Source organism: Dreissena polymorpha, chromosome 3 (assembly GCF_020536995.1).
Source record: "Dreissena polymorpha isolate Duluth1 chromosome 3, UMN_Dpol_1.0, whole genome shotgun sequence".
NCBI lineage: Eukaryota > Metazoa > Mollusca > Bivalvia > Myida > Dreissenidae > Dreissena > Dreissena polymorpha.
In genome coordinates, this window is record NC_068357.1 from 107,997,743 (window position 1) to 108,013,016 (window position 15,274).

Consider the following 15,274-nt stretch of genomic DNA (forward strand, 5'->3'; position numbering starts at 1 on the left):
GTGTATAAACAAATTACTTAAGTACTAAACAAACATTATATCTACAAACACAAGGAGATACAAAATTTACAAAAAATATTTATAAGAACTAAAAGAAGGAGCTGCATTGTTTAGATAAAACATGTATCCAGTATCTACTTTGAAAAGGCACAGCAAGAAAAAAGAAATTAATCTGAAAAAAATCCCTAAATATATAAACAAATAACAGGACCTACTACACATAATCTTAACTGCTAGTAATGCTGAAAACTTAGCCTACGGTCTGCAATTATATCTTAATTCTTTATACATTATTTGTTTAGCTGCTTCCAATGTAAGCGGAATCAGCGTTGACAAGTTCTGATGTCAAAAAGTTACTTTTAAAAGATATTAAGGAGTTCAGATTTTTTACTATCTCTTTCTCTATTTCTCCAGCAATTTACTGTTTTTTCTGTCATCAAAATTAGCAAACCCAAGGAAATTGTAAATATGTACATTTAAAAGTGGTCATAATTTTAGTTTGTACTCCTCAGAACAAAATAAGGTAAAAATGTTCAATACATTTTGAATGCTAACATAAGCATGGACTCTTACGAACTAAATCTACTGATAGCACACGAAGATACAGTTTGCTTAAACTTATGACGAGTATAAAACAAGAGCACCGCCTTGCGGGTGCAGACCGCTCATCTATTTTCTTTTTAAAGGTGAAGGGACTCTCATTTTCAATCACAAAGGAGGGAGGAGTGGAGTGAAGAGGGGTGTATAGTGTGGGGTTGTGGACATTTATTACATTATCTTCCAAAAAAGCGAAAAAAAAAAAAATCGGGGGGGGGGGGGGTTGGGTGCGATGGTTGGACGGTATTTCAAACATAACCGTTTAAAAAAAAAAATTGGGGGGGGGGGTATAGTGTGAGGGTGTGGTGATAATTTGTGAGATGATCTTAAAAAAAAAAAAAAAAAAAAAAAAAAAAAAAAAAAAAAAATTGGGGGGGGGGGTGGGGTGGGGGGTGGGGGGGGGGGTATAGTGTGAGGGTGTGGTGGTCATTTGTGAGATGATCTTAAAAAAAAAAAAAAAAAAAAAAAAAAAAATTAGGGGGGGGGGAGGGGGGAGGGCACGGGGGAGGGGGGGAGGGCACGGGGGATGGTTTGGGTGAAGTCTATTGTGGTATGTCAGGTAAGAGTAGTTTCATCAAAGTATCAATCAAATCTAATCATAAATAAAGAAGTTATGGCAATTTTAGCAAAATTTAATAATTTGACCTTGAGAGTCAAGGTCATTCAAAGGTCAAAGTAAAATTCAAGTTGCCAGGTACAGTAACCTCATGATAGCATGTAAGTATTTGAAGTTTGAAAGCAATAGCCTTGATACTTCGAGTGGATCGAAACACAAAATTTAACCATATATTAAAAGTTACTAAGTCAAAAAAGGGCCATAATTCCGTAACAATGACAACCAGAGTTATGCAACTTGTCCTTTTACTGTACCCTTATGATAGTTTGTGAGTGTTCCAAGTATGAAAGCAATATCTATGATACTTTAGGGGTAAAGTGGACCAAAACATAAATCTTAACCAAATTTTCAATTTTCTAAGTATAAAGGGCCCATAATTCCGTCCAAATGCCAGTCAGAGTTACATAACTTTGCCTGCACCGTCCCCTTATGATAGTTCATAAATCTTGCAAGTATGAAAGCAATAGCTTTGATACTGTAGGAATAAAGTTGACCTAAACACAAAACTTAATCAAATTTTCAATTTTCTAAGTATAAAAAGGGCACATAATTCTGTCAAAATGCCAGTCAGAGTTACATTACTTTGCCTGCACAGTCCCCTTATGATAGTTAGTAAGTGTTGCAAGTATGAAAGCAATAGCTTTGATGCTTAAGGAATAAAATGGACCTAAACACAAAACTTAACCAAAATTGTCAATTTTCTAAGTATAAAAAGGGCACATAATTCTGTCAAAATGCATGCCAGAGTTATCTAACTTTGCCTGCCCAGTCCCCTCATGATAGTAAGTAAGTGTACCAAGTTTGAATGCAATAGCATTGATACTTACTGAGAAAAGTGGAACTAAACGCAAAACTTAACCAAAATTTTCAATTTTTTAAGTATAAAAAGGGCACATAATTCTGTCAAAATGCACGCCAGAGTTATCTAACTTTGCCTGCCCAGTCCCCTCATGATAGTAAGTAAGTGTACCAAGTTTGAATGCAATAGCATTGATACTTACTGAGAAAAGTGGAACTAAACGCAAAACTTAACCAAAATTTTCAATTTTTTAAGTATAAAAAGGGCACATAATTCTGTCAAAATGCACGCCAGAGTTATCTAACTTTGCCTGCCCAGTCCCCTCATGATAGTAAGTAAGTGTACCAAGTTTGAATGCAATAGCATTGATACTTTCTGAGAAAAGTGGACCTAAACGCAAAACTTAACCGGACGCCGACGCCAACGCCAACGCCGACGCCGACGCCGACGCCGACGCCAAGGTGATGACAATAGCTCATAATTTTTTTTCAAAAAATAGATGAGCTAATAAATATGATAAGTATAAAACAAGTGCATTATGACATGTGCATATATTTTACCTCAAACAACACTTTTGTTGAATATCATGGGGATTCTTTGCAACTGACCTTTTACATGGAGTAAACAAAATATTCCAAAAATATAACAATCATTAAAAAAAATAATCTTGTTTTTCATTTACTTTAAAAAAGACTTGTGTACTTTTAAAATTGGTGTCTTGTTCCTCAACACATTTTTGAATGTTTTTATGACAAACTTCCATTTAAAAAAATAACTGAGACTTGGGAATTTCTGACTGCAAGTCGAACTTAAATTGACAAATAACATAGAATATATAACATGTCCAAATGTATTTAAATATGATTACTACTTTATACATTAATACACTTATGGCCTCATAACTCTTATCCAAACTATCAAAAATATCATCAATCAACATAGGCGATGGTGTGTAAATCTATCAAACATGATATCACATTTTTAACTCTCAGTGCTGGAACCAAATTTTAAAGGACTTTGCAAACAGTTTGGATCCTGATCAGACGCCACGTTTTGTGGCGCCTGATCAGGATCCAAACTGTTTGCTATTCTGAAAGTATTCTTTGATAAAAAAATCAAAAAAATGTTAGCAGATTAGACAGCAGAAGACAAATTTCCCAGCATGCAAAGTATTAAGCAGATGCAAACCTTTCATTCTGAAAACGTTATTTCAATCCAAGAAAATGTCGGGCAAACCACAAACTTAGACGCAAATGCATGCCAGGCTGATATCAAACAAGTAAAACTAAGCTGAGGATTCTGAAAGGGATAGCCTCACGGGCACAAACTAACAAAAATCTTTAAACAAGTTTTTTTTAAAACAAGAATTCATAGAATCTGTCAACACTGTAAGTATGTAATGCTGAATTGGTTGGACAATTTTGATATTTACAATGCACTTTTGTGTTTAAAATAAATAAAGTATGCCTTTCAGATGAACACTTTTCTTGTCCCTAATTACCCACACTTTAAAAACCCTCAGGAAAACAACCAAAACGTTTGTAAAAAACAGAACATCCTGTGGAAAATAATATTCTTCAAAGCAAAAAATGTGAAAGTGCCTATTTAAATTCAATGATTTTCTGTCAATATAATTAGATGCATTTTCAATTAAATCATTTTTTTTTTCAAAATTATCAAAATGCCCAATGAGATTCAACCATTTTTGACCATATAACAGCCCCTTCAAATTGAAATTTTTTTAACTAAATAACAGACCCTTAAAATTCATTGAATATTTGTCTACATGATGCAATTGCCCTTTAATATTCAATAATATTAGACCATTTGCTTGTTGTCCCTTTAGATTATTTTTTTCCATACGATTACTGCATCTTTGAATTAAAGGATTTTTTCACCAGATAACAGGCCTGTTAAATTCAATACTTTAATTTTTCACAGGCAAAATCTGCCCTTAAAAATTCAATGATTATTATCTTCATAAATGCCCCTTTAAATTCTATGATTTTGTTTGTCCACACGATATTTGTATTCAATTTTGTATCACATGATGTCTCAAGTCGTTAACTTTTGTCCATATTATATAAATAAGCTATGCATTAAACATATTACCAGCATTGACCTGAAATACGTTGGAGTAATACTTTTAGAGATTTACTCAAATTTTGTGCTACTGACACATAATCTTGTGTACGGAATGGAGCAGACTGTCCTGCACATACTTATTGACAAGGTAAATAAAGTTTATTTTCTCTGAAAAAAAATACTTGAGGAGATTGAAAGATATGCAAAATAAAAAAATCAAAGAGGTGAACATTGTCTATCTGTTGACAAGCGATTCGGATGCCATGAGCAACATTTTCAGTGATCGAGTGATTTTCTGGTTCGGATGAGACGAGATGTAAATTCTCAGTTTCTGATTGAGGGAGTAGAGGACCCCATTCAAGTGTTCTTGGGTAATGGTGTTGTTTGGATCTAGATTCATGATTGCTTCCTCTAAATACCTGAAACACGAGCAAAAATGTATTTGTATTGCAGTAAAAGACTTTCTTTCTCGTAGAATACAATATCAAGTGGGTATTGCATGATTTACATGTTTAGAATGTCATCATGACAGGTTACCTTAACAATTAAGCAAATACTTGAACTTGACCTCTGCTTGGGACACATATAAAGTACTTACTGGTGTTTGGGCTCATAAAACAGAAACAAAACATAGTAAAGTTCAGTGTAGTTACAAAAACGAATACACGATTTTGACCTAGTGTGATAAAATACCTAAGACTTACTTGTGTTTGATAAAACAAACAAAGTACATACTTTTTTTCAGTTACCCAAACAAAGCACCTTATTGTGTTTGTTGGTAACCAAATAAAGCACTTACTTGTGTTTTATAACCAAACCAATCACTTACTTGTTTCTGGTAACTTAAAAAATCCCCTGATTGTGTTCAGTAACGAAATAATGAACCTATTTATGTTTAATAACCATACAAAGCACATAATTGTGTTTGGTTACCATACCAAGTACCAACTTGTGTGCTGTCACCAAACAATGTGTTTTATTGTGTTTAGTAACCAAACCAAAGCACCTACTTTTGTTTGAGTTCAGTAACCAAACCAAAGCATGTACTTGTGTTCAGAAACAAAACAAAGCACCTACTTGTGTTTGAGTTCAGTTACTAAAAGAACATGACCTTGAAGGATGACCTCGACCTTGAACTTCCACCACTCAAAATGTGCAGCTGCATGATAGCGCCGCTTTGATTTTTTTTTTAACTTGAAGGATGACCTTGACCTTGAAGAATGACCTTGACCTTGAACTTCCACCACTCAAAATGTGCAGCTTTATGAGAACGCCGCTTTGAATTATTTTTTTTACCTTGAAGGATGACCTTGACCTTGAACTTCCACCACTCAAAATGTGCAGCTTCATGAGATACACATGCATGCCAAATATCAAGTTGCTATCTTCAACATTAAAAAAGTTATGGCCAATGTTAAAGTTTTCGGACGGACAGACACCATATATTTGACATTTGACCTTGAAGGATGACCTTGACCTTCACCTTTAACCACTCAAAATGTTCAGCTCCATGAGATACACATGCATGCTTAATATCAAGTTGCTATCTTCAATAGTGAAAAAGTTATGGCCATTCAATAGTGAAAAAGTTATGGCCAATGATAAAGTTTTCGGACCAACAAACACCATAAATTTTACATTTGACCTTGAAGGATGCCCTTGACCTTTCACCACTCAAATTGTGCAGCTCCATGAGATACACATGCATACCAAATATCAAGTTGCTATCTTCAATAGTGAAAAAGTTATGGCCAATGTTTAAAGTTTTTTTCGGACGGATGGACAGACTGGCTGACAAACTGATGGACAGTTTAACTGCTATATGCCACCCTACTGGGGGCATAAAAATCATTTTTTGAGGAGGGGGGTGGGGGGGGTATAGTGTGAGGGTGTGGTGGTCATTTATTAGATGATCTTTAAAAAAAAATGGGGGGGGGGAATGAGGGGTGATTCAGGGGGAGGGGGGGTGGCATGGTTTGGGTTGAGTCGATTGTGGTATGTCAGGCAAGAGTTGTTTTGTCAAAGTATTAATCAAATCTAATCATAAATAAAGAAATTATGGCAATTTTAGCAAAATTTAATAATTTGACCTTGAGAGTCAAGGTCATTCAAAGGTCAAGGTAAAATTCAACTTGCCAGGTACAGTACCCTCATGATAGCATGAAAGTATTTGAAGTTTGAAAGCAATAGCCTTGATACTTTAGAAGTAAAGTGGATTTAAACACAAAATTTAACCATATATTCAAAGTTACTAAGTCAAAAAAGGGCCATAATTCCGTCAAAATGACAACCAGATTTAGGCAACTTATTCCGTACAGTCCCCCTATGATAGTTTGCGAGTGTTCCAAGTATGAAAGCAATATCTATGATACTTTAGGGGTAAAGTGGACCAAAACACAAAACTTTACAAAATTTTCAAGTATATAGGGCCCATAATTCCTTCAAAATGCCAGTCAGAGTTACATAACTTTGCCTGCACAGTCCCCTTACGATAGTTAGAAAGTGTTGCAATTATGAAAGCAAAAGCTTTGATACTTTAGGAAAAAAAAGGTCCTAAACACAAAACTTAACCAAATTTTCAATTTTCTAAGTATAAAAAGGGCACATAATTCTGTCAAAATGCAAGCCAGAGTTATCTAACTTTGCCTGCCCAGTCTCCTCATGATAGTTAGTAAGTGTACCAAGTTTGAATGCAATAGCATTGATACTTTATGAGAAAAGTGGACCTAAACGCAGAACTTAACCGGACACCGACGCCAAGATGATGACAATAGCTCAATTTCTTTTCAACAAATAGATGAGCTAAAAATGTTGTTGTTCGGCAGATATTCAAGCCCAAAGTTGAGCAACTTTTAGCATCTATCAACGTTTTCCACACTTGCCTGTTTTGAACACAAACTTGCCAGAAGGAGCAAGTCACCGAATAACACGTGTCTTATCTCATTCACAGTATTGTGAGACCATCCCATCCAAGTTAGATCATTATGTGTTTATCAATGCAGGTGGTTACTGTACAAAACTATTTTTTAAACTTATCACCCTTTTTCAATTACACATTGTTTTTCGATCACTCAAAAATGGAGTGGTAAATTAATAATGACCCTCGAGTGGGTGCATATTCTACACTGTGCTGTAGTTCAACCGCCGTGCTGTTGCTGGTGATAAAAAGGTATGAACCACTTCATTGCAATTAATAACATATAAATATTAGCCGTGAAAAGGGGGTTTCATGCCTGTGAAGTCCACACAGGCTAATCAGGGACAACAGTTTTCGTTGAAGCTGGATTTTTGCTAAGTATGGACTTTCTTTCTCCATAAAATATCATAAACACGGAGAGTGGCTTTCCTGATTAGCCTGTGCAATCTGGGACGACGTTTTACGCACATGCATTAGACCCCTTTTCACAGAGCACGGTCCAGATTATATTGTATTAAAAGTAGTTTCACATGTGTTTGTATGGGTACCTATTGTTATCAATTCTCATTACCTATCGCAGGGCATTGTATGGATACTGAGAATAAAATATTCATGAACGAAAGAGCATTGTTTGCTGATTATCATTACTCATTAGGTCTTAGTCCAATTAACGGTATTCCAAATGAAAATCAGACGTCAGATGACAGGAAAAATTTAACAAGCATTATTTTACGATAAAACAGTGTAAAATATCAATATCGATTAAAGAGGTATTAATAGAATAATACGTCTTGTCCATTTGTATTGCATTTGACCATGAAAATAGTCTTCTGCGATATGCAGCAGGCGGAGCTCCAGACTAGCCTGCTCATCTGCGCATTCTGGTCAGGAGCTGCCTTGTCTGCTTATGAAAACACACAATATTGCGTGATATCGTAGCGGACAGCGTAGCTCCTGTCAAGAGTGTGCGGTCGCATTTGACTTACGATCCATTTGTGCATGACGCGGATCGTATTAGTATGTCATTGTTTGATGCATCTCTTTTCTACCACTGTTAATTGTATTTGCATGTAAATACATTCCCAATTAAAATACTTCTCACTATTGGTTGCTCTTTTCAAGAAGTTTGCTTGTATATAATATGCTAATGCGTCGTAGCCACGCTGAGGCACAATGAGGTAGCTGCGTTGGCTTGAGTATGAAGACCAAAAACAAATTATTTGTAAGCCATATGTCGTTATAATGCCAATACATTCTTTACTGAAAGATTTTCTTAGACGCACAATGGATAAAGTATATTTGCGCAGTACCATTTAAGAATAATTGAATTGGTGTATTTTTTGCCTGTCAGCGCTTTCCGATGCGAACGTAGATTCATTTCACAACAAATACTATCATAGTAGACATAATCGCAAAACGGACACGTTCAACCAGAAAGACGCAGGTTCATTGGTTTCGCTTTAATATATGCTCCTCAAAACGTTTCCATGGAACGCCACAATAATCAGCTATGAAATTCGTAAGACCCGCGTCACACCAAACTGAGGTCCTTACTGTGACTGACTCAGTAATTAAAAAGAAACTTTGGTGTAGTTGTTTTCTTTCAAAGTAAGGATATTCTTCAGACAGAGATATTGCTTGTGTTCTGTGCACACAACCGGCAAGCCCGCATCAGCTTGACCATGTTCTCTGTGTGTTGCTGATTTTTTTTACTCTTCGATTGATACTGCTATCAAGAAAAGATTCAAGTCAGACTAATGACTCGCCGTTAACGCAGCGTCAACTATCGGTTAATGAAACACCTATGCCAAAGTAACGCTGAAGAAACGCTATGAACTTGCTTGGTCGTCCCTAGCGACCCTAGTGTGGTCAACATTGCACAAGAGTTACACTTTCAAAAATAACCGCGCTGATGCTATAGTAAGACTCTTTTATGCATGATAGTTGTTGACAAGAACCCAATCAGCACTATAGAACTTAATATGCAACAATATGCTGTATTCTGCACCATAATGACACATAGAACGTATGTTGGCCGTAGAGGATCATGTGGTCAATGAACAAGTTATGTGCAGCTGCAAAGAAACTGAAGCGCGTCTGCGACCCCATTCCTTTTTTTTAACCGCGTTGCTTCTGTTTTGTTGCGTTATTCAATGACTGCTTCCAAGAAGTTTGCAATATTTTAAGTATGTCAAAAAAATGCCTTAAATTGAAAGGTTTAAGATCCAGAACCGAATACCCGGTAGCTGAAATATTATAACAAGAATAGAATTAAAGAAAGAAAACGGAAACAGTCCCCAACCAGAATCTTTCATTTAAACGGTCTTTCATAAGAAATCTCGGCTTCATTTTGCCTTGCATTTTGTACTGAAGTCAACTGTTCTGATTTGATGTGACAACAAGTTCAAAGCCTGCACTATTTAAATATTAAAGTGCACCAATTGCGTTTACATTTCAATGTACTTAAGTTTGCGATACCTTGATCCTATAGTCCCAGGGGTGTGATTTTTCCTCCTTTAAGCTGATTTCCTCCCTTTCAATGTATAACTAATTTTACAAATAGTTATAAACTTTGCTTGATCTATATAGAAACAAAGAGTTTATCTGAACCTTGTAAGGGGGGTAGGGCATTTTCCTCCCCTGTGGTGGTTCTTTAATCACACCCCTGAGTCCGTAACAACTTGTGGAGTAAAATGAAAAAAATGTAGCCTATTTGTAAAAGCACACTTTGAAAAAGCTTATGAAGGCAAACTTTATCAAGAAAGAGTGAAACTAGTTCGATGTCATGTTTGCTTCTAATAAAGCACAAAAAGCAAGATTCGATCAATTGAAGATTTTCCTGACAAAGACTTCCGACTTTAGCTTTTATGAGTAATACCAGTAACAAAAAATTCCATGGTGAGAGATTTTTTCGCTTTGTTTCAGTTTTTGTTGAGGCGCTTGCTATTGCTGTGTTAATTCATGTTTGTTTTTGCAATAAAGTACTATATTAATAACATAAATTGTCAACATACTATTGCAGTGCACAATTTAAATTTAAGTTTGAAAAATAAAGCTGAATAAAGATAATTTTGTTAAAAATCTCTTTTTGTACGAACTTGGATTTGAATATGGTAATTTGTATACAGGAAGCCCTTATTAAATAAAACACCATTTTAATAAAATAAGAAAGCAAAACCACATTCTTGTTATGTCTCCAACTTTCAGCTAACTTAGCTTCAATTAGCTTTCGTCACCTTGGCGCGTGTTGATTATGATTCCGTATATTGTTATTTGTATGTGTATTCGTATTTTATATGTTCAATGAAATATCATAAAACAACATCCGATTATGTGTTTTATAAGTTTTATACTTCTAGATTCAGTAATTAAAGTATGTCCATCCTGTTTTTCTTCTTTTTTTAAAAAACTTTTCACATTCTTGAACATTATAATATTGCAAGCAAGTAAAAACAAATACAATAACACGACAAAACGAACTAGAAATGGCGCGGCAGAGGCCGACGCGTATCCCCACGCCGAATGTTTGACCTAGGTGTGCCCCAGGGTTGGTAATGGGGCCATGCATAGCTGAGATTGACCGTATTGTCATAAGAGAAGTTCATCATCAATTAGAAGTGAATTGGTGTAGAAATGAAGAAGTTATAGTAAAAGGCAATTTTGGGTGGGTGTGACATATCTGGGCAGGGCGCCCCAGGGTTGGTAATTGTGCCATGCATAGTTGAGATTGACCGTATTGTCATAAGAGAAGTTCAGTATCAATTTGAAGTGAATCGGTGTAGAAATGAAGAAATTATAGTAAAAGGCAATTTTGGGCGGGTGTGGTCTATGTGGGCGGGGCCCCAGAGTTGGTAATGGGGCCATGCATAGTTGAGATTGACCGTATTGTCATAAGAGAGGTTCAGTATCAATTTGAAGTGAATCGGTGTAGAAATGAAGAAATTATAGTAAAAGGCAATTTTGGGTGGGTGTGGTCTATGTGGGCGGGGCGCCCCAGGGTTGGTAATGGGGCCATGCATAGTTGAGATTGACTGTATTGTCATAAGAGAAGTTCAATATCAATTTGAAGTGAATCGGTGTAGAAATGAAGAAATTATAGTAAAGGCAATTTTGGGTGGGTGTGGTCTATGTGGGCGGGGCCCCAGGGTTGGTTATGGGGCCATGCATAGTTGAGATTGACCCTAATGTCATAAGAGAAGTTCAGTATCAATTTGAAGTGAATCCGTGTAGAAATGAAAAAATTATAGTAAATGGGAATTTTTTGGTGGGTGTGGCCTTTGTGGGCGGGCGCCCCAGGGTTGGGATTGGGGCCATGCATAGTTGAGATTGACCCTAATGTCATAACAAAAGTTCAGTATCAATTTGAAGTGAATCCGTGTAGAAATGAAAAAATTATAGTAAATGGAAATTTTTGGTGGGTGTGGCCTATGTGGGCGGGGCGCCCCAGGGTTGGGAATGGGGCCATGCATGGTTGAGATTGACCGTATTGTCATAAGAGAGGTCCAGTATCAATTTGAAGTGAATCCGTGTAGAAATGAAAAAATTATAGTAAATGGAAATTTTTGGTGGGTGTGGCCTATGTGGGCGGGGCGCCCCAGGGTTGGGAATGGGGCCATGCATGGTTGAGATTGACCGTATTGTCATAAGGGAGGTCCAGTATCAATTTGAAGTGAATCGGTGTAGAAATAAAGAAGTAAATGTAAAATAACCTAAAAAAATGAGTGATAATTTCTGACGCGGCCCCACCCCAACCGCTATAACTTTTGACCCAGGGGTCAGATCAAAATTCCAAATAGTGCAGGGTCGCACATATGCTCATAGCTACCATGTGTGTAAGTTTCAAGGTTCTAGTGCTTTTAGTGTAGGAGGAGATAGTGGCCAGGACGGACGGACAGACGGACGGACAGACGGACGGACAGACGGACGGACGGCGGAGATAACCACAATATCCCCACCTTTTTTTCAAAAAGCGTGGGGATAATAATTGCGCAAAACTGTTTTCGTACAAGAATTGCTATGAAAGGCATCGCACTAGATTGTATAAGATTGAAAATATTAATAGAAAAAGAACATCAGATGTAGCAAATGTTTTGTTAGCCTTTCCTACTATTCCCCATGCACTACAAAGACTATTCAGATGGTCCACTAGATTGTCATAAACTAGTAGATATACAGTAGATAGTAGATATACATGTCCTCAGAAATGTTATACACGAGTTGCTTACACGTACCATGTATTAAGGGCTGATTATATACATTTATTTTTATCAGATACGCCCCAAGATGTGCGATAATGAAATTTCTCCATTAATCTATTTCCTATTCCCGGCCCAATGAATGAAGAATTCTAGCAAACTATTGACCCTACTCTGACGACATTTAATATGAACAAGATGTGCTTGTGAAACACTATGTCCCCGTATATGATGTTTGACCTTGAAGGATGACCTTGACCCTTCACCACTCAAAATGTGCAGCTCCATGAGATACACATGCATGTCAAATATAAAATTGCTAGCTTCAATATTGCAGAAGTGACATTACATGAGCAAATTTGACCCATATATTTGACCTTGAAGGATGACCTTGACCGTGACCTTTCACCACTCAAAATGTGCAGCTCCATGAGATACACATGCATGCCAAATATCAAGTTGCTATCTTCAATATTGCAAAAGAACTCATAAAATGAGCGATTTTGGCAACATATATTTGACCTCTGACCTTGAAGGATGACCTTGACCTTTCACCACTCAAAATGTGCAGCTCCATGAGATACACATGCATGCCAAATATCAAGTTGCTATCTTGAATATTGAAATATTGCAAAAGTGTACATTAAATGAGCGATTTTGACCCATATATTTGACCTTTGACCTTGAAGGATGACCTTGACCTTTCACCACTCAAAATGTGCAGCTCCATGAGATACATATGCATGCCAAATATCAAGTTGCTATCTTCAATTTTGCAAAAGTTATTGCAAATGTTAAAGTTGGCGCAAACCAACCAACAGACCAACCAACAGCCAGGGCAAAAACAATATGTCCCCCACTACTATAGTGGGGGACATAACATGAGATACACATGCATCCCAAATATCAAGTTGCTATCTTGAATATTGAAATATTGCAAAAGTGTACATTAAATGAGTGATTTTGACCCATATATTTGACCTTTGACCTTAAAGGATGACCTTGACCTTTCACCACTCAAAATGTGCAGCTCCATGAGATACATATGCATGCCAAATATCAAGTTGCTATCTTCAATATTGCAAAAGTTATTGCAAATGTTAAAGTTGGCGCAAACCAACCAAAAGACAGGGCAAAAACAATACATAAAAATGCTGGATCAGTACTATCAGTCTCGTCAGTTTTACTGCTTACAGTGACTTAGCAAGACCACTTGATCTTTAAATGCATCAAATCCTTATAAACTAGAGACTAAACTTTCTATGTTTCTTTCTCTAGATGATATGTGGATATGGCGATTTTATCTTATAGTTTGCACAAAACAAAAATTGATCGCATACAAACCATGAATTCATCAGATCTTCTTTTTTTAATGATTTACCAGATTATTAAATGGTTCGGAAAATCTAAATTCAAAATGGGCAAGTGATTAAATAATGTATCGTAACCTCGACGACTTGCTCCTTCTGGGAAGTTTGTGCTAAAAACAGGCAAGTGTGGAAAATTTTGATAGATGCTAAAAGCTGCTCAACTTTGGGCTTGAATATCTGCCGAACAACAACATTTAAAAAAAACCGCTACGGTCAAATTTAAGATAATTGTTTAAAGATTGGATTTAGTTATTTAAGTTGTTCCTTGGATGAGTTGTGTGATGCCCAGATACGTTTTGCCAAGGTATATTACAAATGGTTGTTTTCTTGCCTGATCGGGCAATTTTTCAATCAATATTTCCCGATCGGGAAAGTCAAAAGGGGATTCTCCAACTTTCCTAATTGGGCAAGATTCCCGACTGAACAAAGGGCACCTACTTGTGTTTGAGTTCTGTGTGGTTCTCCAGTTCAGCAGATAGCTGCTGTATGAGGGACAAAAGGACAGGCTGTTGGAGGGGACACGGTGATTGGTTGAACACCTGCGAGGGATTCACCACCTCGCACAGGCTCATTACCAGGTCCAGGTTGGCCGCCGACAGCGCCTGGAAATTGAAGAGATTACGTTATTAATTATTTTATATGAGCCTCATTTTGGGACAACTGTGCTGAATGCATGTGCATAAAGTGTCAATACAGGCAAATCAGGGACGACACTTTCTGCCTAGCATAAAGTGTCAATACAGGCAAATCAGGGACGACCCTTCCTGCCTAGCATAAAGTGTCAATACAGGCAAATCAGGGACGACCCTTTCTGCCTAGCATAAAGTGTCAATACAGGCAAATCAGGGACGACACTTTCTGCCTAGCATAAAGTGTCAATACAGGCAAATCAGGGACGACACTTTCTGCCTAGCATAAAGTGTCAATACAGGCAAATCAGGGACGACACTTTCTGCCTAGCATAAAGTGTCAATACAGGCAAATCAGGGATGACACTTTCTGCCTAGCATAAAGTGTCAATACAGGCAAATCAGGGACGACACTTTCTGCCTAGCATAAAGTGTCAATACAGGCAAATCAGGGATGACACTTTCCGCCTAGACAAGTGTCAATACAGGTTAATCAGGGACGACCCTTTCTGCCTAGACAAGTGTCAATACAGGCAAATCAGGGACGACCCTTTCTGCCTAGCATAAAGTGTCAATACAGGCAAATCAGGGACGACCCTTTCTGCCTAGCATAAAGTGTCAATACAGGCAAATCAGGGACGACCCTTTCTGCCTAGCATAAAGTGTCAATACAGGCAAATCAGGGACGACCCTTTCTGCCTAGCATAAAGTGTCAATACAGGCAAATCAGGGATGACACTTTCCGCCTAGACAAGTGTCAATACAGGCAAATCAGGGATGACACTTTCCGCCCAGACAAGTGTCAATACAGGCAAATCAGGGACGACACTTTTCGCCTAGACAAGTGTGCATAAAGTGTCAATACAGGCAAATCAGGGACGGCACTTTCCGCCTAGACAAGTGTCAATACAGGCAAATCAGGGACGACACTTTCCGCCTAGAAAAGTGTCAAGACAGGCAAATCAGGGACAGCACTTTCAGCCTAGTCAATACAGGCAAATCAGGGACGACACTTTCCGCCTAGCATTAAGTGTCAATACAGGCAAATCAGGGATGACACTTTCCG

General features: G+C 37.3%; 1 protein-coding gene across 1 annotated transcript in view; it reads right to left on the minus strand.

The window, feature by feature from the left end:
• Positions 1-2,524: 2,524 nt before the first annotated feature.
• LOC127870922 (enhancer of mRNA-decapping protein 4-like) overlaps positions 2,525-15,274 on the minus strand; it is a 143,949-nt gene continuing 131,199 nt past the window's right edge. The window contains exons 31-32 of the mRNA XM_052413498.1: positions 14,018-14,181; positions 2,525-4,516 (exon numbers count right to left, since the gene is read on the minus strand). Coding sequence (XP_052269458.1) covers positions 4,333-4,516; positions 14,018-14,181 — 348 coding nt within the window. The 3' untranslated portion in view covers positions 2,525-4,332. The remainder of the gene's footprint in view (positions 4,517-14,017; positions 14,182-15,274) is intronic.